At 43.4% G+C, this 26,625-nt stretch overlaps 1 protein-coding gene across 2 annotated transcripts in view; it reads left to right on the top strand.

The window, feature by feature from the left end:
- Positions 1–26,625, top strand: part of CDIN1 (CDAN1 interacting nuclease 1) — a 707,904-nt gene that overhangs the window by 436,797 nt on the left and 244,482 nt on the right. For both annotated transcript variants that reach the window (XM_073610474.1, XM_073610473.1), the window contains one exon: positions 3,846–3,951. In XM_073610474.1, coding sequence (XP_073466575.1) covers positions 3,846–3,951 — 106 coding nt within the window. The remainder of the gene's footprint in view (positions 1–3,845; positions 3,952–26,625) is intronic.

Raw genomic sequence — 26,625 nt, 5'->3', positions numbered from 1 at the left:
GGTCACAGGACTCACATCCCAGGAACCCCCCCACTGGCCCGTGACACCCACATCCCCAGAGAGCACTCGGATGAAACTAGTTTACATGCTGGTTTTTAGCAACTCAAATGTGAGTGTTTTTATCTATTGTAATAAATATTTTTAACATACATGCTGCACTTAGAGGGCGCCGTCCTTCTTTCTTTTTTAATTTTTCTGGTAGCCATTTCTTCTGCAAGAAGGGTATCAGAATTGGCGGCTCTTTCTTGTATAGAGCCATATTTAATTATTCATAAGGATAGAGTAGTATTGCGTCCTCATCCTAGCTTTCTACCAAAGGTGGTTGCAGGTTTTCATCTAAACCAGGATATTGTTCTGCCTTCATTTTTTCTAGATCCCTGTTCTACGGAAGAAAAGTCACTACATTCTCTGGATGTAGTAAGAGCGGTCAAAACCTATTTGGAAGCGACTGCTCAGATTCGCAAAACTGATTTTTTGTTTGTGTTGCCTGAAGGTCCTAAAAAAGTACAGGCAGCATCAAAATCTACTATTGCTAAGTGGATTCGACAGGTAATTGTTCAAGCTTATGGTTTGAAAAGGAAAGTTCCACCTTTTCAAATCAAAGCGCACTCCACTAGGGCTGTTAGTGCTTCATGGGCAGTGCATCACCAGGCCTCCACGGCTCAAATATGCAAGGCCGCAACTTGGTCTTCAGTCCATACATTCACCAGATTCTATCAGGTGGATGTGAGAAGGCATGAAGATATCGCCTTTGGGCACAGTGTGCTGCAGGCAGCGGTACAAGGTCCTCAGGTCTGATTGCACCCTACTTTTGTTTGTGTCTCCCTCCCCTCAGATAGCATCGCTCTGGGACATCCCATTCAGTAAATACTGTGGCTCTGTATCCCGTGATGTATGAAAAAGAAAATAGGATTTTTATAACAGCTTACACAGAGGTCCCTCCCCTCTTCTTATACACGTATATTGCTTTGCTACAAAACTGAGGTACTCCCAGTAAGGAGAAGGGTTATATAGGGGGCTAAACTTCCTGTCTAGGGTGTGCCAGTGTCCATCACCTAGTGGTGCCTATATAACTCATTCAGTAGTTACTGTGGCTCTGTGTCCCGTGATGTACTCGAAGAAAATGATTTTACAGGTAAGCTGTTATAAAAATCATTATTGATGCATTAGTTTATCAAAAATAGTGTCAAATATCTCACTAATTTTATGTTGCCCTCTTTTACTTTTATAATAAAAATTTTAGAAAAAAATAAAGTTTTATTACTCGGATAGGTTCATTATCTATATCAGTGTTCTTTAACTTGTGATCTGCCCGACTTTTTCTGCTCATCGGCTATTCTTATTGTTAGTGTATTTTATGTGTGGCCCAAGACAATTCTTCTTCTTCCAATGTGACCCAGGAAGGTAAATCGGTTGGACACCCCTGTTGCAAATAAACAAAATAAATATTTTTTTCCCAGGCTTCCCCTTAAAATTTAGCCCTTCCTTTTGGCACAAGATTTGACCCACTAAGCCCAGCAAGTCTTCTCCAAAGCCTTCTTCCAAGAGAAGGGGGGTCCTTACTCCTAAGAGTGGTAGGGGTGTCTGTTAAAGTTTGCCTCTCTCTGAGTCCCAGACCTGTTGGTTCAATTAGTGGTTTCAAATGGTACAAACAGAATTCAGAACTCTACCCCCTCACTGCTGTCCTTTCTCAAATCAACTGAAAGCTGACCAAGAAAAGCTGTCAGCAGCAGCACTCTGAAGTTGGGTCTATTGACCCTTGCTGTTGTTGGGTCTGTTGCCACAGTTTTGTTTGATAATTTTTTCCCACCCTTCTCATTCATTGCTTGGGAACACCTCAAGGTCTATGAATACTCAGCCTGCGTCCTGTATGATTAAGATATAAGGAATTTTGACCTGGATCTTGATCTTTGATGCCACTAATCAACTTCTGTTCAACCCTCCTGTTGGGTTTTCTCACTCAATGAGGTCTGCTGGCTGTAGCCTGCAACACTGATCAGTGTGTTCTGACTCCCTGCTGTCAGAAAACAAAGACACATTAGGGAGGATTTCCCCATTTACAAGTGTGTGTATAGGGGAATCGAGTCAGTTTTTTTTCGTACAAACCACTGGTTGAAAACTGACTCCTCTATGGGGTGCATAAAGTGGTTGTAAACCCTTAAAAAAATAAAAAATAAAAAAAAACTTGCAAGACAAAGGCATAATGAGCTAGTATGCATAGCATACTAGCTCATTATGAATTACTTACCTTAGATCAAAGCCCCCGCAGCGGTCCTCGTTCACCGCTCCGGCAACTGTCATCTCTCTCGGGGGTTACTTCCGGGTATCGCGACTCCGGCGCTGTGATTGGCCGGAGCCACGGTGATGTCTCTTCCGCGCATGCACGCGGGAGCCGCCGGTAACGTCACAGTATAACTTTAGTTTGCTTAACCACTTAAGGACCAGCCTCGTTTTGGATTTTAGGTGTTTACATGTTTAAAACAGGTTTTTTTGCTAGAAAATTACTTAGAACCCCCAAACATTATATATGTTTTTCTTCTAACACCCTAGAGAATAAAATGGCAGACGTTGCAATACTTTTTTTTGCACCGTATTTGCGCAGCGGTCTTAAAAGCGCACTTTTTTTGGAAAAAATTAACTTTTTTGAATAAAAAAATAAGACAACAGTAAAGTTAGCCCAATTTTTTTTTTTATATTGTGAAATATAATGTTACGCCAAGTAAATTGATACCCAACATGTCACGCTTGAAAATTGCGCCCGCTCGTGGAATGGCATCAAACTTTTGCCCTCAAAAATCTCCATAGGCGACGTTTAAAAAATTCTACAGGTTGCATATTTTCCGGTACAGAGGAGGTCTAGGGCTAGAATTATTGCTCTCGCTCTACCGGTCGCTGTGATACCTCACATGTGTTGTTTGACCACCGTTTTCATGTGCGGGCGCTACTCGCGTATGCGTTCCCTTCTGCGCGCGAGCTCGTCGGGACGGGGGGGTTTAAAAAAAATTTTTACAATATTTTATTTATTTTTACACTGTTTTAAAAAAAAAAAAATGGTGTCACTTTTATTTCTATTACAAGGAATGTAAACATCCCTTATAATAGAAAAAAGCATGGCAGGAACTCTTAAATATGAGAGCTGGGGTCAAAAAGACCTCAGATCTCATATTTACACTAAAATGCAATAAAAAAAAAAAAAAAAAAAAAAGTAATTTAGAAAAATGACATTTGAAAAAATGTGCCTTTAAGAGGCGTGGACGGAAGTGACGTTTTGACGTCGCTTCCGCCCAGCAGTGTCATGGAGACGAGTGGGCGCCATCTTAGCCTCACTCATCTCCAGACACACCACAGGGAAGGACGCGATCGCCTCCGCCGCTACCGACGGCTTCGGTAAGCGGCAGAGGGCACCGAATCACGGCGGGAGGGGGGGGGGCCCTCTCCTGCCACCGATAAAAGTGATCTCGCTGCGAATCCGCCCCAGGGACCACTTTTATCTGAAAGCCGGCCGCTGCTACCATAACAACGATATCCCCGTTCAAAGTTTGGACGTACATCGTCATGCGGCGGTCCTTAAGTGGTTAAGTGCGCATGTGCCAATGATGTCAGCACATGCAAATACAGGGATATCTCCTAAACCGTGTAGGTTATAAGATATCCAGTTTAGCTACAGGTAAGCCTAATTATAGGCTTGCCTGTAGTATAAAGTGGTTGTAAAGGGTTTACAACTACTTTAAAGCAATAAAAATACATATAATTTTTCCACCCCAAACTTTGGGTATTGCTCTTTAAGTATTTTACTTCTACTTTTTAACTGGATCTCACACTTAGATATTCTGTTTGCTCTGCAGCTGTGGATGGACATGTTATTCACTGGATTGAAAGTAAAGCCTCCTTTGGCGATGAGAGCAGTCACCGCATGTATCTTCAGGAGCAGTTCTGGAGCTACTGGAACAGGTGAGTCTTTGGCGTACCCTAAAGCTGACCACACATATTACGGTCAGTGTGCACAATCTCTGTATAACCTCCTTTAGATTTACCAACAATTATTTTGTGTGCGGGTCTACTTCTTTAATCCATTTAAATTATACCATGTCAGGCACTTCTGCTACTATGAAAAAAACAATGGTTAGTAGCGCTGTTGCTGGATTGAGATAGATATAGTATAAATGTCCACTGGGAATTTAGTCATGAACGGAAAAAAAACGGTGTGAAAAGAATAAAAAGCAAGGGGGCAAAAAGCCTTTGTATATACTGACTAGCAGTCCGTACTCCAGGGCAAGCCTTCAGGGAAGCATGAAGCAAGCTCCAAGTACATGAAAAAGAACAAACAGAAAAAAGCGCCTCCGGATCAGGATCAGTTAGATTTATTGAATATACAAACAATTATGTCCACTTACATATGATGAAAGGCAAGTTGAGCACAAATAATCCTCAAGTAGTGGCGTCCGCCCAGTAGCCCACTTCTGCTACTATACAGTTATCAGTGATTGTACAACCAAATTGCAATGTGCGTGGCCAGGATTAGGGTGAAACTTGTGACACTGTAAACTTGTCCTGTTACTGCATCTATGCTATCAAAATGTATGTTATAAAAACATTCTCTGGCTAACCAACAACCACAGACATACCATTATCAGTTGGCCCAGTAAACCCTGCTGCTGGCCATGCTGCTTATGAACCTAGATTATTTTAGTGCCTAGATATTTAAGAAATGTATTGGTAATATTTTGACTTGATGTGTATATTGCTCACATGCTCTCTGTAAAGCCTATGTGCCTATTTACAGTGTAACAATGGCCAGGGCCTAACAGGACAGACCGGGTTTGTTACCAAATGTGTAACCAAAGTGATCCCGAAGATTAAAAAAGGCTTACAAAAAGTACCATTTATTAGCTTCAACTGTAGAGAATCTGTAGTAAATGAATACGGGACCTGCAATTGACAATTTCTTCTTCTAAAAATGCTAGTTGCCTGGCTGTCAGGCTGATCCCAAAGTGCTTTCAGGGACACTAATCTGGAATAGGTACGTAGATCTAGAAATTTGACCTAAACTGCTGGTCAGTATTATAGGCACAGACAGGCAATTAGTATTTGCTATATCTTCTGCTATGACATCCCCATATTTCTCTCCGTACACATTTCCCTAAATGAACAGGATCACTTTTACCATTTTCTAGGCATTTTTAAAATTAAATTACTGTAAGACCTCACTTAGACGTGCGGTTGGAGGGCGGGGATGACTGCGATGCTTTGCGCCCGTGACAAAGTGTACACAGCATGTAGTGGATCGGGCTTCAGAGGCTTGGAAGTTTTATAGGCATGTCTAAATCTACTCTAATGCCCCATACACACAGTCGGACATTGATCGGACATTCCGACAACAAAATCCATGGATTTTTTCCGACGGATGTTGGCTCAAACTTGTCTTGCATACACACAGTTACACAAAGTTGTCGGAAAATCTGATCGTTCTGAACACGGTGACGTAAAACAAGTACGTCGGGACTATAAACGGGGCAGTAGCCAATAGCTTTCATCTCTTAATTTATTCTGAGCATGCGTGGCACTTTGTGCGTCGGATTTGTGTACACACGATCTGAATTTCCGACAACAGATTTTGTTGTCAGAAAATTTTATAGCAAGCTCTCAAACTTTGTGTGTGTGAAATTCCGATGGAAAATGTGTGATGGTTCCCACACGCGGTCGGAATTTCCGACAAGGTACTATCACACATTTTCCATCGGAAAATCCGACCGTGTGTACAGGGCATAAGTCATATTGTTTCAAGCATTTGGAGTAGTAAAGTAGTTTTTTCCTGCTAATAAAATGTCTGTCATTTGGGTGACAACTATTTTTGTTTTATAATTTTGTTTCATTTTGTTGTTTAATATGTTCAGCCAATACAAATAAATTATAACTAACTAAAAGCAAAACTTTTTATAGATTTGGATGGAGTGTTGAGGGGATAGAATCTCGGTCAGTTATTTATCGCTGTCTGTGTACCCATTAGGGAGATTCACTTTCTCTATGATCCCTTTCACTCTAGGGCCGCGTTGGCGCTAAAGCGGTACTCGTTTTAGCAGCGCTTTAGCGCTGTTTAAGCAGCGTTTTTCAGCCGCTAGTGGTGCTGAAAGAAGGGGTTAAAGGAGTTAAACCCCAAAGAAGGGGTTAAAAATGCCTGTGTTGAGGGGCGTGGCCTGGACGGAGACCAAGATGGCAGCTTAACTTACTAGCTCCTGTGACCCGGGGAATGAGATTAGCCTAGTGGGGAACCCACATTGCCGAATTTCATCCAAAACACCATGAACAGGTCCACCCGAAGCTCCTCTACCTCCCGAGCTGCCACTGACTCCGGCATGTAGCTTAGCAGAAACATACCGGAGCTTTTCCGGACCCAGCGCCTGTCTGCACATGACACTGAGCTCACCTAGCACTGATCCCGGTGCTCTGATGACGGGGGGAGCTACGCCCTGCGCTGACCGCGCTCAACCTCCCAGCCTATTCGACCTGGAGAAATTTGCCTCCGACATTAAAATTACATTTACAGCCGCCATCGCAGACCTCAGATCTGACATACAAGCGGCAGTACACTGGATCGGGGATGTGGAACAGACGACCCAAACCCATGCAGCAGCCATTCGTCAGGTACAAAACACTTATGACTCCCAGCTACACCACCTTCTTGACCTTCACAGACATATCAAGGACCTCGACAATTGAGGTTGAAGGCACAACATGAGTGCGGGGAGTCCCTGAGAATGGCGACCCGGGAAATCTTCAACAAACTATCTGTGCAATCTTTAATGACCTGATTGACTGGCCTGCAGACTCTCCTATCGAGATAGAAAGGGCTCATCTTGCCTTACATCCTCAACCTCGGGAAAATGAACCACCCAGAGATGTGATCTGCTGCATTGTTAATTTTCCACTGAAGGAGGAAATCCTCCACAAAGCAAGAGAAAGAGGATGCATCCTCCACAATGGAGCGGAGATCTTTCACAGATTACGCTGCAGAACAGAAGAGCTTTGCGCCCTCTCCTGGAAATGCTTCACACGCGGAACATATAGTATCACTGGAAATTCCCCTTTGCCTTGTCAGCATCCGCTAGAGGGCGCTCTGCAATGCTTCGTATGCCAGAGGACCTTCAGATGTTTTGTGAACAATTCGATCTCCCACGCGTAGAACTTCCGGAGTGGTACGCCTTCTATTTTCCTCCGGAACCATGGCTCCTGGTCTCACTTAATCCATCACCGAAAGCTCAACGCCAGAGGTCCCGCAAACAAAGGGCAGACCAGCCCTCACTGAGTGCCTGCTCATCCCGCTGAGACCTTTACCAGCACAGCTCGGGCTCTCCCCCATTGCCATCCACGAAGAGAGACCGCTTTGCTACTTAAAGATCCATCCCTCCATTTAGCCACGGACTAACACATGCATGTAAGTGCCTACCTCATGTCCTCTCCTCAGTTTTATCCGTCCCATTTTTTGTCCCCCTCTTCTTTTTGCTTTGTTTTGTTCTGCTGCCCAGGGCTGGCCATTTTCCCGCAAACTTTCCTCACAGACTTATCTCCGTGCTACCTACACCTACTGCCTATAACGGACTGGGAAGTGAGGAGTTTACAAAAACAGGTTGAAGGGAACTCTCCTCTAGAATTCATATACCTATACCGGGGCCTGGGACATCTTGTCAACCAACACTCAAACAAGCCCTGAAGCCACGACCTTCACTAAAGAACATTCCGCTGTGACCTGGCCCGCCATCAAGAGGTAATCTGATCCACTGCTCACACTCACCCATTTATGCTCTCCTGAAATATGCTTAAGATACAGCAAGACTTTTTGCAAGCACACATACCCAGCAGGCTCCCATTTAATACATGCCCAATGCATGAGTTAACTTGACTTGACTCCTACCCCAAGCTTCCAAATTGTTCCCCTATAGCAAATTTAGCTAATTTAACTTTTTCATGTATTACAACTGTTCTATGACGCCTTTTCAGAGCCAGCCAACCTACCTAACATGGGAACAACAACGGACATATGCAGTAACAAGCGCTAATCCTAGACTATGTCAATCCTGCCATCTATACAGGACATAACCAAATGGCATTGTTGGCCGGTCCATATGACACTAAGATACATACAGAAGATGCAAATACTTTTGTACAACCACGACACAAGCAGTCTGTGCTACTAGTTCTATACAACATACTACGCATACCTCTGGGGCTTTAACAGGTATTAGGGATATTGAATGTCTCTTGAGCCCGGGGGGAATGTTAAGTGGAGTCTAACCAAATACCGCCCTCTCAGTATCACATTAAATACCCCAAACAATTAACATACAATTCATACTGCAAATCTGATCACACAAATACTCAGTGATTGCAGTGAGCTTTTGCTCTTTTAGCACCTACGCTCTCCCACGCGATAATACCAGCACAAGTATAACACCCCTGGCTCCCGAGATATTATCTTAAACGTTTCTAAATGTTAAGAACAATTATAGCACATCCTAGGCTCCCGGTAAACTGTTCTCAAGTGCATGACCCTCCTGGATGGCGGGGAAACCAAGAGCCTATCAATGCAGTAGTGCTTTGTGTTATCCTAGGTATCCCCAGGCCCCCTCCCATCCTCCTGCTTTTCCCATATCCCCTTCCCAATACCCTCCTTCCACTTCCCACCTCCCTCTTCCTTGCCACCCCCTTCCCTCCCCCTCCCCTTCTCACCCCCCCCCGTCATTTCCCGTTATTTATTTTATTTTTATTTTGCTTACCTTTATGATGTACAACTGTACATCCTTATTTGGTTAATAGGTACTGAGCTTTCTGCCTTACCGGAATAACTGCAATTTGTTGGAATATCCTGAGAAGGCAGAGCTATCCGATGGCTGAATTATTGTTAATGTTTTTGTATTCTACATTCTGGATAATAACTGGTTAAATGCTACCCTGTTCAGACGGCTCTCCACTACATCCCTTTACACAATTTCAAAAGCTCCCTAATTCTCGCTCCCCGGTTCGCAGAGACCCTGTGGTTTTCATCCTCCCGCAGCAGTCCTCCTGGACTCTTGCTGACACCCCCAGCATTTCCCTCTATAGGTGGAGTAGCCTGCCTACTTCCACCTCTGGTGTTTTTCTATCTCCTTCCTCAGCCCCTCCTACGCTATCCTCCACTGCTCTTTCTATTCTTTTACCCCTACTGTTCCACATCCCTCTTCCCCAGCACCTCTATCAAATCCCAATATACTCCTCCTTTTCCCCTTCCCCTACCGCTCCTTACACCAATTGCCTCCTTTTCCTGTGGTTCGACTCCCACTCAAGTGTCCCTCCTCCCCAACTTTGGTTCTCCCCCCTCTCAGACACCCAATAACCTTCATCTGGACACCACATCTGCACATCATCATGCAGAGTAAATCACTCGCCTCGCCTTCCCTGACCCTGAAGTGTCTATCGCTAAATACAAAAGGCCTTAACCTCCCGGAAAAAATGTCCCAAGTAATGTCCTCCCTTATGAAACACAAGGCCCACTTCATTTTTTTACAAGAAACGCATTTTCGTTCGGATTCTATACCTAAACTATCCAACCACATATACCACTCTGCTTTTCATGCCACTAACCCTGACTCCAAGACTAAAGGGGTTTCTGTCCTAGTATCTAAACACGCAGACTTTCACCTATCTGATTCTATTATTGACCTATCTTTCTCAAGGGCACTTACGCCTCAAAACCAATAACACTGGCTAACATATACTGCCCCAACGAGCACCATGTCACTTTCTTTATGAAAACCTGCAAACTCCTATCGTCTTTTCAGAAGGGAATAGTACTCCTTGGAGGGGACTTTAATGTCCCTTTGAACCCTGTTCTAGACTTCTCCTCGGGCACCTCTAACCTACCCTATAAAGCCCTCCGCCAGATTAAACTTGAACTCCAGAAACTTTTACCTTACATGATGTTTGGCATACTTTGTTTCCCTCTGTCAAAGACTACACCTTTTTCTCGGCTCCTCATCAGAAATACTCCAGGATTGACTATTTCTTGCACTAAAACAAAAACATGGCATCTGAACCCTTCTCTTTTGACCACTTACGTACGAGTATACGCCTATACTTCGCAGAAAGTGTCTGAGGCAAACTACTGGCCTTAGCCGCAAAAGCCAAAAAAGAGTCCCAAACGAAGATGAACACTTTAACAAAGACTATCAAGTCACTAGAATTAACTCATAAGCAGACACAAGCACATTATACCCTTCAGGAATTAATACATATCTTCTACGAGCATGGAAATAAAAATGGATGCTTACTTGCCCTTTCGATCCAAGCCTCCAAACCCTCCTCTATAATTCACCACATATGCGATGCGCGGGGAACACTTCTGGCCAAGAATGAAGACATTGCGGGCGAATTTGAGAAGTTCTATTCAAAGCTTTACAATCTACACCCTAGTCTTTATAATCTACACCCTAGTGGCATTATTTCCACAGATCAAGTTTGATTCAGCCTGGGTAGGGAGGCCAGGAACAATACCATACGTACCCTTAACATTCACCATTGGATGACATCCACAAAATCTCAAGGTTTTCTTCTCTCCTTGGATGAGGAGAAGGCGTTCGACAGGGTGGCCTTGGGCCTTGAGACTTGCATGCTAACACATGTAATGTCCCTATACTCCTGTCCCACTGTGGCCGTAAGGGTCAATAGCCACCTGTCGAATGTCGTCTCCATTTCCAGTGGTGCACGCCAAGGCTGCCCTCTATCCCCCCTAATATATGTACTAACTCTCTAACCCTTCCTCAATAGGCTACGAAACAACCCCAACATACAGGGAGTGAGCGTGAAATAAAAGGAATACAAGGTCGCAGCTTTCGCTGACAACATCTTGCTTTCCTTAACATCTCCTCGAACCTTGTTACCCGACCTCCTCAAAGATATTGATACCTTCTATACACTGTCCAACCTCAAAATCAATCATGCAAAATCACACACCCTAAACATATCCCTCCCTCCGCAAGAAGTAATCCATTGTCAAGTTTCCTTTCAGATGGGAGAGGGAGGCGATCACATACCTTGGTATTCAAACCCCATCCCGCCTGTCAAATCTATATATGAAAAATTTCCACAATGCCCTCCTCAAGGCCCAAAAATACCCGAGAGATTGAATGGGATTGAATGTTTCTTGGTTTGGCAGCTCAGCTCTAATCAAAATGATAATCCTCCCACGCATTCTATACTTAATTCAATCTGTACCGATCCACCTACCTCCAAATTTTTTCTCAGGCTATCAGAAAGCCTGCTCTGCTTTCATGTGGAAGAACTCTCCACCGCCTTTTAAATGCTCCCGTCTAACACTTCACAAAACCAAAGGGGGTATTGGGCTACCAGATCTACACAAGTATTATACGGCGTGTCACCTTACCAGAATAGCAGACTGGAATATACACGCGCTTAAAAAGAAATGGATACTTCTTGAAAACTCCTTTACACCCAATCCTCTCCACTTGCTGCCCTGGATACCCCCCAAGCAGTGGCCACCAAACATTTCATCCCATCCGCTCATTTACCCCTCTCTCCTAGCCTTCAAAAAAGCTTCACAATCTGGGACACTTGCACTTATACCAGGACCCCTCACTACCCTAAGAGGAAACCCTGCTTTCCCTCCAGGCGAATCCCAGCATTTCCTATGCCAGGAATGGCCTTATGAACATGTCTTAGCCCTCCAGTTTTTCTCTGGTAGGACTCCTATCCCCCTAGAGAAAGTAAACACCATCTCTATGACCGCCTCTTTTCCCTTTCGGACATATAGGCAAATACGGCACTTCCTCATGACCCATACGCACCAAACCAACTGGACAAGACAACTCACGCCCTTTGAAGACCTCTGCCATCGCAAAACACCACAGAGGCATCTTATATCCCTCCTATACACCCTCCTCTTGGAGGAGACCAACCATGAACCACATCCTTCACAGATAGTGTGGAATAGGGACTTATAAACACCTCTAACCAATGAGGAATAGAACATTGTGTACAAATATGGCCACAAATGCTCACTGAATGTGGCCATTCAAGAGAATTGCTACAAAGTGATAACCAGGTGGTATAGGACTCCATCCTACCTTCATAAATTTTCCCCCGCCATCCCTAACATATGCTGGAGATGCGAGAAAATGGAGGGTACCATGCTCCACACCTGGTGGGACTGCAATAAATTACAACCCTTCTGGAAAGAGGTCCATAGCCTTATAACCCATGTTACCACATTCACCTTAGATTATTCTCCTTCATCACACATCCCTAGCGAAAAAAAATTACTACAAATCGTTAGCCATGCATATGGTAAACGCGGCTAAGCTCTGCATACCGAATCATTGGCACTCTAAAAATGCTCTGACAATCAGGGAATGACTAGCGAGGGTCTCAAACATAAAAAACATGGAAGAACTAATTCATATTTCTCAAGACAGAATGCACAAATTCACATTCACTTGGGCATGTTGGAATTATTTTACAACATCCGACCAGTACCGTCAATGCGTTCCATAGAACGGACCTACAAAAGTAAATTTGGGCCTCTTTAGTGGATTGGAGGAGATGAGGGGAGTTGGGGAGTGGAGCCAAACGAGAACGATCTACTAACACCCCTTCTTGTCCCACGCCCCCCCCATCACATCTATATCTCCCCCCCCCTTTCGACCAAGCCCTTCCCTACTCTCTCCCCCCCTGCTGCTTCCTCTGCCCCTTTCTCTCCCCCTCTCACTTCTTTTCCTCTCTGTTCCTCATCCTCCCCTTCATCACACATTATTTCAACCTATTCCCCTCCCCCTCTTGCGGTCGAATGTCCCGACTTCGACTGGAACCTTTACAATACCCCCCACCCCTTCCATCCCTATGTTTATCCTGTTGTCACTAAGTATGCCATCTCAAGATACACTATGTTCACAACCCTGACCTGGAGCGAACCCCTAAGCTGCCTCCTATCTTTAGTTGTTCCAGAGAGGGGGGAGGGGGCGATGAAAATGAAAGAGAGATCCTCCACCTAACAATGCTCTGCTCCATACACAAGTTTTGTTCCTGGTCGATCCATCCCAGGCTGTTCTACTAGACTGTATCCTAAGACTGTAAACCCAATCTGTTGTTAATAATGGGACTTTATTGACTTTCTGTACCGCTTTCTTTGTATACCCTTTCTTTACTGAATAAAATAAAAAACTTTTAAGGAAAAAAAAAAAGCCTGTGTTGCTGCGCTTCTGAATTGCTGCCAATTAATTTCAATGGGAAGGGCGTTTTGGGAGCGCTGTATACAGTGCTCCCAAACCGCCCCAAAGATGCTGCTTGCAGGACTTTTCCTAACGTCCCGCAAGTGCACCGCCCAAGTGTGACGAGACACACTGAAATGAATGGGAATAGAGGGAAAAACTTCCAATGGGGACACTTTTTTCAGTGACTGCTGAAAACTCAAATTGGAAAGATAACTTCTCCCTCCAGTTGAGTCTACATGGCAGAAAATAAAGGGAAATCTCCCTAAAGGGGACACAGATGTAAAAAAAAAGCTATCCTAACGGACATTTTAACCCATACTGCTTTAGATATACATTAAATCTCTTTAGAGTTTGCAATGTGCCTCTAACTATTTGGATACTGGGATGACCTTTGTCTACTATGCTGGGTACTGTGGGGTGACCCAAGTTTACCTTGCTGAGTACTTTTTATTAGTGCAGTCTGTATGATTTTAGAGGATGACCAAAAAACTTTTGAATGTCTTTTTTAAAAGCTGCAGCCAAGTACAAACAGTTAAACAACAAGTTAGGTGTATATTTGCATGTACTGCCTAACACAACAAAGCGACAACTGTATTCTGTGGGTGATTTATCCACCATTATTTGCAGCAGATGTCCCAGTATGTATGTTTAGAGTATATTCCCCAGTTTTAATGCTCAGATTTTTTTATTTTTTTTGTGTTCCAAAAAAATCCTGCTTGTGGAGATCCCAACAAAACATACCTTTCCCTGGGATACATTAGAATGCATGTAAAACGCATCAAAACAAACTGCATGAAAATAATGCAGCAATATCAGTGTAACCTTTCTCATGTTACTTTCTAAGTGCTGTTTTTCAGAGACCAGTAACCTATTCATTTGACTGATTCTTATTGTTACAATCATTCTTACGTTTGGTTCAAATATCTGTGTTAGTAGGTGCTTCAACGTATGTTTAAAACGAAAACAAAAAGCACATAATATCAAATCCATTAATTTCAGTGGGCCCTGTTCACATTTCTGTTCCTGTAAACTCCTACTGTACATGCTGCATTTACATCCTGCGTAACCTTACTGACAAGGCCTACAGAAATCAATAGTATCTGAAAAGCAAATCAATAAATCAATAAAATGTACCACAAATAATGTGCAGTACCGTAAGTACACAAACATCTATGTCGAAATGTATTTTCAAAATGCAGAGCTGTGTATCTAGATGGAGATCATGAAATCAAGTCGCCAGCTCACTACGAGTCCTCTGACAGCCTAACAAGATGCCTGCCAACTCTGTAACTGTTTTCATATTAAAAAGCTGGTGCAGTTATTGCTCACCGGTAATGTCTTTGCTCCTCACCATAAGGAACACTTCATTTGCAGTAATTAAGAGCACTCAAGCATTTTCATTGCCCTGTTGATGAGAGACTGGGCATTGAAGTATCATAAAGGCCATGCTCGGGCTATAATATGCAGACATTTAAACTTGGCTTACCCTTATAGGTGCTAATGGCATCTTTATACATGTGCCATGGGGCATTTATTTGTTTATTTGGGTCTCAGGAATTCCACGTCTGTTTTTATCTTGTATATCATAAAGCACTCCATATTTTAAATGTTCTGTCATTTTAATACACCGCTTTACCTTTGGTATATTGTCCTTTTAAGGCTAACTCTGCCTTTTACACCATGTTACACCTGTATTTTTGGGTTCACTGTTCTTGGGTGCAATGCTTTGCAAACTCCTATGCAAAATGATATCAAATGCACATTTTTTTCCCCTGCAAAAATATATTCATCTTTTTTTAAAATGTGGACTTCATAGTGGTTATTAGGTTTTTACTTTTTTTCAATAATAAGCATGGTATACTTACCTGCTCTGTGCAATAGTATTGCACAGAGCTGCCCGGAACCTCCTCTTCTAGGGTCGCTTTCTGGTGCTTTTGGCTCTACTCCCCTTCTCTGTGTGCCACAATAGGAAGCCGCTTGCTTCCGAGCTGGGCTGTGTGCCTCCATTGACACACACAACATAGCTAGCCCCCTCCCCAAAGCTTTGTGTTCACAGAGCTTTTTTGACAGCAGCAGGAGCCAACGTCTTTGAGCCTGTGAGGGGAGAGAGAGACCAGTGCCGCTGCAGATGGGCACAGTCCTGGATTGGGATAGGGAAGTAAAAACAGAGGTGAGGCTGCGATACAACTAGTGAGATATTTTTTTACCATAATGCAGGGAATGCATTAGGGTAAAAAATGTTCAGCCCTTAAAACCATGTTAATTATATTGTCACCACCTGGACAAATACTAACCCTTCTCCACAAGCCAGGGATCCTCTGTGTGCATCCCTCCCCAGTGCTGCGTACCTTTTCAGCAAGGACAACCCTGTTGAGTCCTCCCTGGGTAAGCTGTACTCATGACAGCCAGGAGTGGCACAGCAAGGTATGGATTACCCAAAATAATCATTGGGGCCATGGCACTTATGTGCACGAAGATGAGCGGCACACAGCACAGGATGCTGAATCAAGGAGAAAGGTATTTGTCCAGGTGTGCAGTACTCTGGGAATAGAAGAAGTTAATTAAAGGACATTTATAACAAATAAGTGTTAAGTGGCCTCTGTTAACATGGTACAATTAGCATTGATATAGGCCCAATAAGTGTTTACCTTAAAGTAGAACTCCAAAACAATTTTTTTCTTGTTTGGGAAAGAGTAGTGAAAAGTTAGAATCCGGGTCGGTTCACACATGGGCAACACGACTTTAACGCGACTTTGTACCGCGACTTCAACGCGGCTTCAGCGCGACTTTGGCACGACTTCGGCAAATTACGAGGCGACTTCAAGTCGCCTCCATGACCGGCGACTTCGCTGGCGGCCCCCCCCACCGTACCAGGCCGCATGCCCTCAACATGGGGGGTGCTTTGGGGCATGGGGGGCGCAGTGTGCGCCCCCCCCCAAAGCACCTTGTCCCCATGTTGATGAGGACAAGGGCCTCTTCCCGACAACCCTGGCCGTTGGTTGTCGGGGTCTGCGGGCGGGGGGCTTATCGGAATCTGGGAGCCCCCTTTAATAAGGGGGCCCCCAGATCCCGGCCCCCCACCCTATGTGAATGAGTATGGGGTACATGGTACCCCTACCCATTCACCTAGGGAAAAAAAGCGTCAATAAAACAAACAGTACACAGGTTTTTAAAATAATTTATTAGGCAGCTCCGGGATCTTCTTCCGACTTCGGGGGTCCTCTTCCGACTTCGGGGGTCTCTCCGCCGTCTCCTCCCGGTGTCCGCATCTTCTGCCGGCTCCTCCGCTATCTTCTGCAGCTCAATTGCTAGCGGTGGTCCGGACTTCTGCCTTCTTCTTTTCTTCCAGAGATGTTGACACAACGCTCTCTCCAGCTGGAATGGTCTCTGAACGCTCCGCAACGGACTTATATAGGCGGTGACCCCGCCCCCTTATGAGGTCACTGTCCCAGGGCATGCTGGGGCTGTGCCGTCATAAGGGGGCGTGGTCATCACCCGGTGACCACGCCTCCTAAAACGTCACAGACCCAGCATGCCCAGGGACTGTGACAGCATAAGGGGGCGGGGTCACCGCCTATATAAGTCCCTTGCAGAGCGCACAGAAACCATTCTGGCTGGGGAGAGCGTCGTGTCAACAACTCTGGAAGAGAAGAGGGAAGAAGATGATCCAGAGGTCCGGACCACCGCTGGCAAAAGAGCGCCAGAAGATAGCGGTGGAGCCGGCAGAAGATGCGGACACCGGGAGAAGACGCCGGAGAGACCCCCGGAGTCGGAAGAAGATCCCGGAGCTGCCTAATAAATTATTTTAAATACCTGTGTACTGTGTTTTTTATTGACGCTTTTTTCCCTAGGTGAATGGGTAGGGGTACCATGTACCCCGTACCTATTCACATAGGGTGGGGGGCCGGGATCTGGGGGCCCCCTTATTAAAGGGGGCTCCCAGATTCCGATAAGCCCCCCGCCCGCAGACCCCGACAACCAACGGCCAGGGTTGTCGGGAAGAGGCCCTTGTCCTCATCAACATGGGGACAAGGTGCTTTGGGGTGGGGGGGCCGCAGCGCGCCCCCCTCCCCCAAGGCACCAAACCCCCCATGTTGAGGGCATGCGGCCTGGTACGGTTCAGGAGGGGGGAGGGGCGCTCGCTCGTCCCCACCCCCACCCCCATTCCTGTCCGGCCGGGCTGCGTGCTCGGATAAGGGTCTGGTATGGATTGGGGGGGGACCCCCCACGCCGTTTTTTCGGCGTAGGGGGTTCTCCTCAAGGTCCATACCAGACCCAAGGGCCTGGTATGCCCCTGGAGGGGGAACCCATGCCGGATTTTTATTTAAAATTTGGCGCGGAGTTCCCCTCAAGATCATTTGAGCACAAGTCGCATGCCGAAGTCGGATCATGCGAGACGGCGATCCGACTTTGATCCGACTTCAATGATAGTCAATAGGCTGAAGTCGGATCAAAGTCGGATCAAAGTAGTACAGGGAGTACGCTCTGAAGTCGGAGCGACTTCAGTAGTGTCTATTAAGACGCTAGCGTTAACTCCCATTGAAACTATTTCTGGAGCGACTTGGGGCGACTTGAGGACGTACAAGTCGGATCCCAAGTCGCCCCAGTGTGAACCGAGCCTCCCTGTTGTGTTATATTCTGTTTGTGTCCCTAGTGGGAACATTTCCTGCCACTGTCTATCACCAGTATAAAAAGTAGGGCAAAAATGTACAGTTGTCACCAGAACAGGGGTAGAGGGTATATCATCGAGTTGGGGGGTAGGTGGATTTCCCCTCATTTTGCCAAATTTCTATTCCTGCTGTCTCTGGAGATATGTGCAAGAAATTCTCATTTATGGGGATGCAGTCTGCAATAAACAATTCTAATCCTTACCTACTATATTTAATACAAACATGCTGTTGCTGGAGAAACACTTTAACCTCCCTGGCGGTATGATTATGTCAGATTTTTGAATCTCAAAGCAGTACATTGTTTTGCATAGAAATTTGCCGTTTTATATTGTAGGCCTGTAATTCTTAGTAATAATAAATGCTTAAATCTGTCCAAATAAGAGCCTAGTGGACATCCCGGGTATGATAAAGTTTGAAACACAAAATCATAAATTATAATATAATAAATAACTATAAATAATTATAAAAAAGAATATAATAAAATGAATTTCCCCAGGAATCACTATCGCTCAATTCTGCAAGTGTTTTCATTTACTATCGCTGTTTTTTAGGTGGTCTAAAACCACTTTTGACGTAAAGGGACACTTTTTGGTTGCCATGGACAATCTCAAGATTCCAGGCAGAAAGAAAAGTGTATATATAATATAAAAGTGCATGCAGGGCACTGGACAAAACACTAGGGACAAAAGGGAGGTAAAATGATTTGATAAAATAATGTATACATACAGATTACAGTGTACTGTATGTGTTATGTTTTTTGTACTTTTTTAATTTGCTGCTGGGCTCTGCCCCCATGTGTCACGAGGCTCGCATGGAAGGGAACCCAGAAAACAGAGCATCAGGCGGATGAAACACCAGCAGAGGATACAGCGGGGGGACATTGCAGGATCCTGGTGACAAGGTAAGTACACTGTACCAGGATTCTGCAATGCAATCCCGAGTGTGGCTCGGGGTTACCGCTAATGGTAATGAAATTTAACCCTGAGCCACACTCAGGAATACCGTCAGGAGGGTTAAAGAAAGCCAGTGTGTTCAGTGTACTTTTTGTCTTGTGTTAGTCTGTAATTATTTAAATTATGAATGCTTATATTGATTGTGCTGTGAGTGATCTGTGGAATATAGCTTGCTTATGGTAAACTGGAGGCCAATTGCAGTAGATCTCAACCATTGATCACTGTCAGTGTGCAGTGATCAAATTACGAGAGTCTACCTGTCTCTTAATATTCCTCTGGTAAAGTGACAGACTACTGCATTGTGTGATCAGAATTCTTGCAATTATAAAGACTTTGTTAGCCCTGGGGAGAAAATGGTTATCATGTTTTAACTCCTACAAGACAGCATTATTGTGATTTTTGTCCATGTGTACAAGTCAGCTCTAAGTAAATGTTACCTTTTTCCTGGCTTTGGTAACCGTGATGAATTTTGACAGCTGTAGCATAGCGTGCGCTACAGTAATGGTAATGTCCACTCATTTGAAATGTTTTCAGTGTCTGTGTCATGACTAGGAGGAACGTTTTTACTTCAATCAGCTTGCTGCATCTGTTGGAAGTAGTCCCTCATCGAGGCAAGCTTGAGGCTTGTTCGCTTAGGCCGAGCTTTGAAAAGCGGCTTCATTTCACTGCTCAGTAGGGACTGTAACTTCCAATTTGATTGTGTTCGCAGAGTGATAAGGAGGAATTGATCAAGAAAAGTGGTCTGTTTGTAGTGTAAATGTATATCCTCTGTGGGTACTCCGATATTCTGGCTCCTCTCTTACTTGGAGCCGCAGGTCAGTGCTATGGCTGGGGAATCATTACACCTGGAATTACATTTCACCTCTTGCTGCTTCTGGGGGTTACACTGTGTAAAAGAACAGACTTCTTCCTATCTCTACTAGTTATTTTCATTATTGCATTTTCTTTTCTAGTTACCCTGATATTATTTTGTGTTTCTAATATTCAGATTACATCTCTTCTGATTAAAAAGACTTCAATGTTATAAGTAATAGATATATTTGCTGATATTTTTCAGGGCTGTGTTAAAATAGATTGAGGCCATTAATATAACTAGTCGGTTACAGTGCATTTTCCCAGTAAAGAAGAATTCAAAACATCAGTATGTTATACATAGTTACATTGGTCTAGCTTGGACCAATGTAACTATGTATATTCCATACCTGGACATTGCCCCTGGAAGCTGGAAAGTAAACACAACTACTTTAGTGATCTCCACTTGTTTCTGGGTCCCATGCTGAGCGGCTGGCCTATTGCATTGTAAATACAGAAGGCTGGTTGCTCAGCATGGGCCCCATTCAGAGAATGCATTGCATTTTCCAAATGAATGCAAAGCATTCTCCGATATGACAAGGTGGAGGGGTAGGGCTGTGACGTCAAGCTCTTCACCCCATCTATTCAGAGAACGCTTTGCATTCATTCAAAACAGGCAAAGCCGACCTCCTGTGTTCAAAATCCAATGTTCACTAAAACTGAACCAGGGCTTTTGTAATTTCTCCCTAAAATGATAACATTGCCTCAGTTTTGTAAGCACATTCAGCAGCTTATTTAATTATTTACTGAGTATGCAGCTTCTTTATCATTTAATACTCTCCTATCTTTCATTTTGATCTGGTGCCATGACCACTGCCCTTAGATTCCTGTCTCAGGTTAATTCCTTTCTCTTGACGCATCCTGTAGAGCCACCCTTGCATGCAGATCTTGTGTCTCTCTACACTGTGCGCAACAATAGAAACACACAACCCCATAGCCTAGGATGGCAAGGCACTCCCCTGCTCCTTCCTCCTCCAAAATAACTGACTGGATCAAGACTCCACTGTTAACTCTTTCCTGTGAAGTCTGAAGGTTCAGGAAAGCAGCACAGAGAGAGGAGGAGCCAGCTGCACTGGAAGTTATGAACACTAAGTGCCGGGGTAAGAATTTCAACAAATGGTTTACTAGGGAATGTTTATTTTATTGTGCTCAAATTGTTAAAATTTTAAACTCTGAGAGTTTAGTACTACTTTAAAGAAATCTGTGTTTTTTCAATGCTGGCTTCCAATTTTATTGCAATGATGTAGCAAATGTTTTAATGAACTGCGGTGCACTGTGTTGTGGTGTCATTCATTTTGAAAGGCACGTCATCATACTAAAAAGCAACGCGCAGTATCTAACCTGAATTCCACCATAGCACAATACGCCATCATGTGATGTGATGTGGTGCACTGTGTTAGCAAAATGGTGCAGGTCTGATTTTAGGTCCATTGCAGTGCATTGGCAGCCCATTTAAATGAATAGGCTTCTTTACACAATGCACGGCAACACACAACAAAACCCTTTAACTTAATGCAGCAAAGCGAGCAGGTGTGAAGGGGCCTTATTGTCCTCTCTGTCCTGCAGTATTTACTCATGCTGTCTCACCACTCAATTCAGCCAATGGCATTCCTCTGAGTTCTAGCAGGGAGAAGAGTCCTGTAAGCAAAGCAGGGCACCCTTAAAGCAACTTCACAATAAAAGGACAAGCCACTGGTCAATTAAAATGGCACTGGGACTTGTAGTTTGCCTGCAGATGTGCCATTACAGAGGATTAAGCCACTAATGCTAGAGTGGAATCAGAGACAGTAAGGTAAGTTTAAAACTTTACAAAAGTAAAATAAGGAAAAAAAATGTATAAAATCAAGTAAATATTTGAGTGGACACTGTCACTGAACAACTGGCTGATCTATTTTAAACAAACAAGGGAGTACAATTGAGCTTTAAACAGGGCTGATGACTCTTGCTCCATACCCTTGTGATAGCTAGGTCAATCACGCAGCATCAGTGCTGCCCTATGAGAGGAGGGGGAGAGTAAGTAATATGCTTCTCTATTAGTTGCACATATTGGGTATTTTTCTTGCTTACAATGGTTGAACATTGAACATTGGAAAGGATGAGAGAAAAATGAGTTGTGGTCTGGGGGAAATTTAATTCAAAGTGTCCCTTGTGCTGGTGCAGCTGTGATAGTGGAAATCCAATGTCCTGTGCACCCCCATTCCCCCAAAGCCATGATCTTCCAGTGCTGCAGAGATTAATACCAGTGCTGGGCCTGTGACAGGCATCTATCAAGAGCATTGACTATGCCTGCCCTTTCTGTCCCCTCCTCCATTCCTAGAAGCTGTACTATAGCTTCTATGAATGAAAATAAATCTATGAACAGAGTAGGCAGACCTTTCATTCATCCGCTTGTGTTGGCATTGACCCCTGCAGCACAAGAGATGGCTGCAATTTATGGGAAGAGGAGAAAACTTTGGATTTCCACTATGACAGCCAGCACAAGGGACACTTTGTATTAAATATAAGTACCATTTCTTGTGCTGTTTTTTAAAAAACATTTTTACCTAGACTTTAAAATAAACTTGTTTTTTTGTCCTGCATGGACAACTTAACATAATACTTGATGGACACTTCCACTATAGTTATATAGGTGTGTGTGTGTGTATATATATATTTTTTTTTTTCCCACAAATTGTATTTTAGATTTTGTTTTTCTTATTACCCCTGTAATGATAAGGTCATTGTAGATAGATGTAAGTTTATATTTTTTCAGACAAATTTTAAGGCAAGGTTGACTAGATGATTAGCTTTGCAGCTATATAATACTTGGGTTGTGGGTATGATTTGAAACACATTCAGAAAAATGCTGTGCAATTCATCAGCACAATGAAAATAAACAAATCCGACTAAGGCACGGTATATTTTACTACTATTTTCTGCAATTTCCAAAATGTGGAGCCTCCTGTGATCTGTCAGGTGTGGCGCAGGACAAGCTGGTCATGCACAGACAGTTCTCATCTCTCCACAGGCAGCCTGTGCCAAGCCACCAAAGGTCAGGCTTCATGTCACAGGATGTCAGATAATTGACATGTTGTGATGCCATGCTTAATGGTTCTAACCCTGACTGCATTGGTGGAATCCTGAAGGAGCCTCTGTCTACAGGCTTGGTACAGTAAAGATCACTATACGGAATAGTTTAGTCAATGCACTTGTGATTGCATTTTCTGACTTAATGTGGTAGTAAAGTCTTATTTGTAACGTGTACCTATAGGTAAGCCTATAATAAGACTTACCTGTAGGTACAGTGAATATCGCTTAAACATGCACGATTTAGGAGAAGGGACAGCATACCACATCATCGCGGCTCAGCCAATCATAAGGCCAGAGCACTCAAACCCGGAAGGAAGACTGGGTGAAGATGGAAGCCCTGTCAGCGGTGACAGTGTGCCGCTGGAGGGCTTCGTTCTAATGTAAGTATTACATAATGTGCTAGTATGCTATGCATACTAGCACATTATGCCATTGTCCTGCAGGTTTTTGTTTTTGTTTTTAAACTGGCGCGGTTTACTACCCCTGTAACTGCAACAAGAAGGGCAGGTATTTAAATATCCACTTTTTTGATTGATGCTTTCCAACATTCAGTGAACCTACTATGTGTGGATAAGAACATCATTCTTAGAGGAGGAGCCAACCAGATGACAGTCCAGATAGCAAACTTGTGTTCATCTCTGTTACATAGTTAAAGTGGTTGTAAAGGCTGAAGGAAGGTAAAAAAACCTTTAGTGTGCAGCTCCCCCCTCAGCCCCCCTAATACTTGCCTAAGCCCGATCTTGATCCATGGATGTGCACAAGACCCGAGGCTCTCCCTGGTCTCTCCCTCCTGATTGGCTAAGTTTCAGCAGCCATTGGCTCCCGCTTCTGTCAATCACAGTCAGTAAAGCTGGAGCAGGGGATGGGGCTGAGCATGCACGAGTGCCCCCACAGTAAGCGGCTTGCTATGGGGGCACTCGGCAAGGGAGAGGGGACCAGAGAAGAGAAGGATTGGGGCTGCTCTGTGCAAAACCACTGCACAGAGCAGGTAAGTATAACATGTTTGTTATTTTTTTTTAAATAACATTTTTTCCTTTACAATCACTTTAATCTGGTTGAAAAAAGACAGAAGTCCATCTAGAGAAAACTGACGCACTCAAAAAAAAAACCTCAATATATACTACCCTATTCCCACAGTCGATCTAGAGGAAGGTAAAAAAAAAACCAATAAAGCATTAATCTAATTTGCTCCAGCAAGGGAAAAAAATCCTTTTTGATCCCCCAATAGGTAATCAGATATTCCTTTGATCAACTATACCTTTAAATAATAGTACTTATAGGTATAGTTGTTGCAGTGAGTAAATATTAATACTATTAAAGCGGTATTAGACCCAAAATCAAACATTTATTATACTGCAATTTACTAGTTCTTAGATTTAATGACTGCATTTGTTTTCTTTTTGGGCTTCCTTTTATTTTCATGTGGTCACTTGGCCAATAATCTGTTGTTTTAAAACAGAACAAACTATCCTGCAGATGTAGCAGTTACAAGATTGAGACAAAGCATTTAAACTCACATGGGTGCTTACAATGATTAGCTTTTATTCATTTATGTAAAACCTTTTTCCCAAAGGGAACAAAACGGTTGCTGTAACTGCTTAAAAAGTGTTGTCTGGAATTTGTTTAGTGTATCTAAATCTGCTAGTCATTCTAACACTATCCTCGCCCCAGACTGACGATGCTGCTGTCCAAATGTGTCTGTTGTTCCTTCATCCAGAGTATAGGTTTTCTAATACAGGAGTTACTGGGCAGATCACCAGGTGAAAACAGAGAGGAAAAGCCTAAAAAAGAAAACAAATGCAGACACCACATCTAATGATTGGTAAGCTGCAATATATAACATTTTTGGTTTGAGGTTTAAACACCACTTTTGGTCACCCGTGTGTTGGTTTGATAACAAGCAAAGTACATTTAACCTGCTTTGCAAATTCCTACTGTATATAGTATAATATTAAAGCTCGACATTGGTTTTAGGCTCTGTTCACATATGCCACGGCTCAAAGCAGGGGGTCCGGTCCGTCACTGTTGCAGGTGCGAATCAGGTCCAGATTTTTGCCTGATTTTGCACCTGAATTGGACCAGAAGACACACAGGAGCCTTCTTCAATGTGGATTGCGGCCGCCCCTGAGCTGTGTGAACTGGCTCCATTGAGAGCCGGACACACTTTCCTGTCATGCGAATTGGAACCCCCACATCCAATTTGCATATATGTGAACCCAGCCTCTGGCTCTCTTCTTTATTTTGGTGCACAGGTGTGATGGCATTCTTTAACTTTTAATTTGTTTTAAGCTCCAAAAACCCATGCCAAGAAATACCGCCATTTTAGAAGGTTAGCTGATTAATAAGATCATTTTAAATTACCGTACTATTTAGCAAGTTTCCTACCCTGTCACTTATACATGAAAGGTATAGAATGAAAAATCTGTATGACAACATCATGTATGCATTTTGTTATAATGGTTTCAGAGATCAGTGTGGAAATGAAAAAAATTGAATAGTCTGTAATATGATGTATGTATCTATTCAGTTTTTTCATAGTTTTGCTTGTTTTGTTGCCATTGTAACTTGTATTCTGACTGACTAAACATAGAAAATACAGCAGTCTCCATGCACTAAGCTGTAACAATTGAACTTTGCGATTGTCAGCAATGACAGGTAATGTAAGTTGCAAATAATAATCACATGGTTAAAATAGGGATCATTATGGCAATTAATGCATGCAATATAGGTAGATGAACTGAGTCTAAAATCACTTTATAGTTGCTTTTGTTATAGAAACATTGCCATATTTATGCTATTACATTTAAACTGTTGTTTTTTGGGGCACGTTCATCCTAATTCTGAAGTGATATTGATGGGTAAGACGGTATTATTTTTAGTCATGCTGGGCAAGAGCAAACATATACTGTATTTATTTGTAGAGTGATTTATTTTCCTTCCATAAAGTATTTGGCTTGATTAAACAATGTTTTCATATCAAGAAGAGGTTAATACACCTACAGTCTGTAGACCTCTCATTGACTGGCTAAGTGTGATTAAGCCGTCACATTCTATCTAGTCTTCAGGCTTGGCCGTCAGAAGATGTAGGCCAGTTAACAATGCAAATGCTGTATTTTTCCTTCACTATTTAATGTCCTTTCACCCACCCCTCAATCCTCCCCCATCTCACTCTTTTAAACATAGTTACATCACCCAGGAGCACCGCGCCATTCCGACAGCGCTTTCAGCACCTATCTACATTACCGCAAGGCTTGTACTCCACATCCAGCATCACCCCCACTGAACTCACATTCGACAAGCATCTCGCCTCACAAACGATAAGAGCTGACAGCATAGGTCTTGAAATTTCTTATTTTGTGCCCCCCTTCTATATTTTGCCAAAGGCCCTGGTCAGATGTTCTCCATGTCAGGAGAATGTCAGCAACCACAATCCCTACCTTTCAGGACTGCTTGTAATTTCTTAATTGGCATTTACAAGTGACATTTTCAATGTGTGCTCTAGAACTGACCGGGGAGCCTCCACAGAAATATATCATGAGCGCTGATCATCAAACATCCCTTTTTAGCCCGTTACTGATATTTTTACTGGATGTGTACTTGGCAACCTGAAAGCTAGAATTTCCACATTCTATATAGATTTATTTTATTTGTTTTCTTTGCCCCAGCATATTATTTAAGTTGAATGTAAAATGCATAGAACCTTTTAACCACATTCCTTGCCCCTAGGACAATCTTAAGTCCCAAGGACAGGCACTTATACACACACGTGTACTCTTGGGCCAGTTTATTTCAAAGCCGATTAATCTACTTTGTGTTTCAAATTGT

Source organism: Aquarana catesbeiana, linkage group LG13, assembly GCF_042186555.1.
Source record: "Aquarana catesbeiana isolate 2022-GZ linkage group LG13, ASM4218655v1, whole genome shotgun sequence".
NCBI classification, from domain to species: Eukaryota; Metazoa; Chordata; class Amphibia; order Anura; family Ranidae; genus Aquarana; species Aquarana catesbeiana.
Note: the sequence above shows the minus strand (reverse complement) of the source record. Positions and strands in the feature narration are given on the sequence as shown.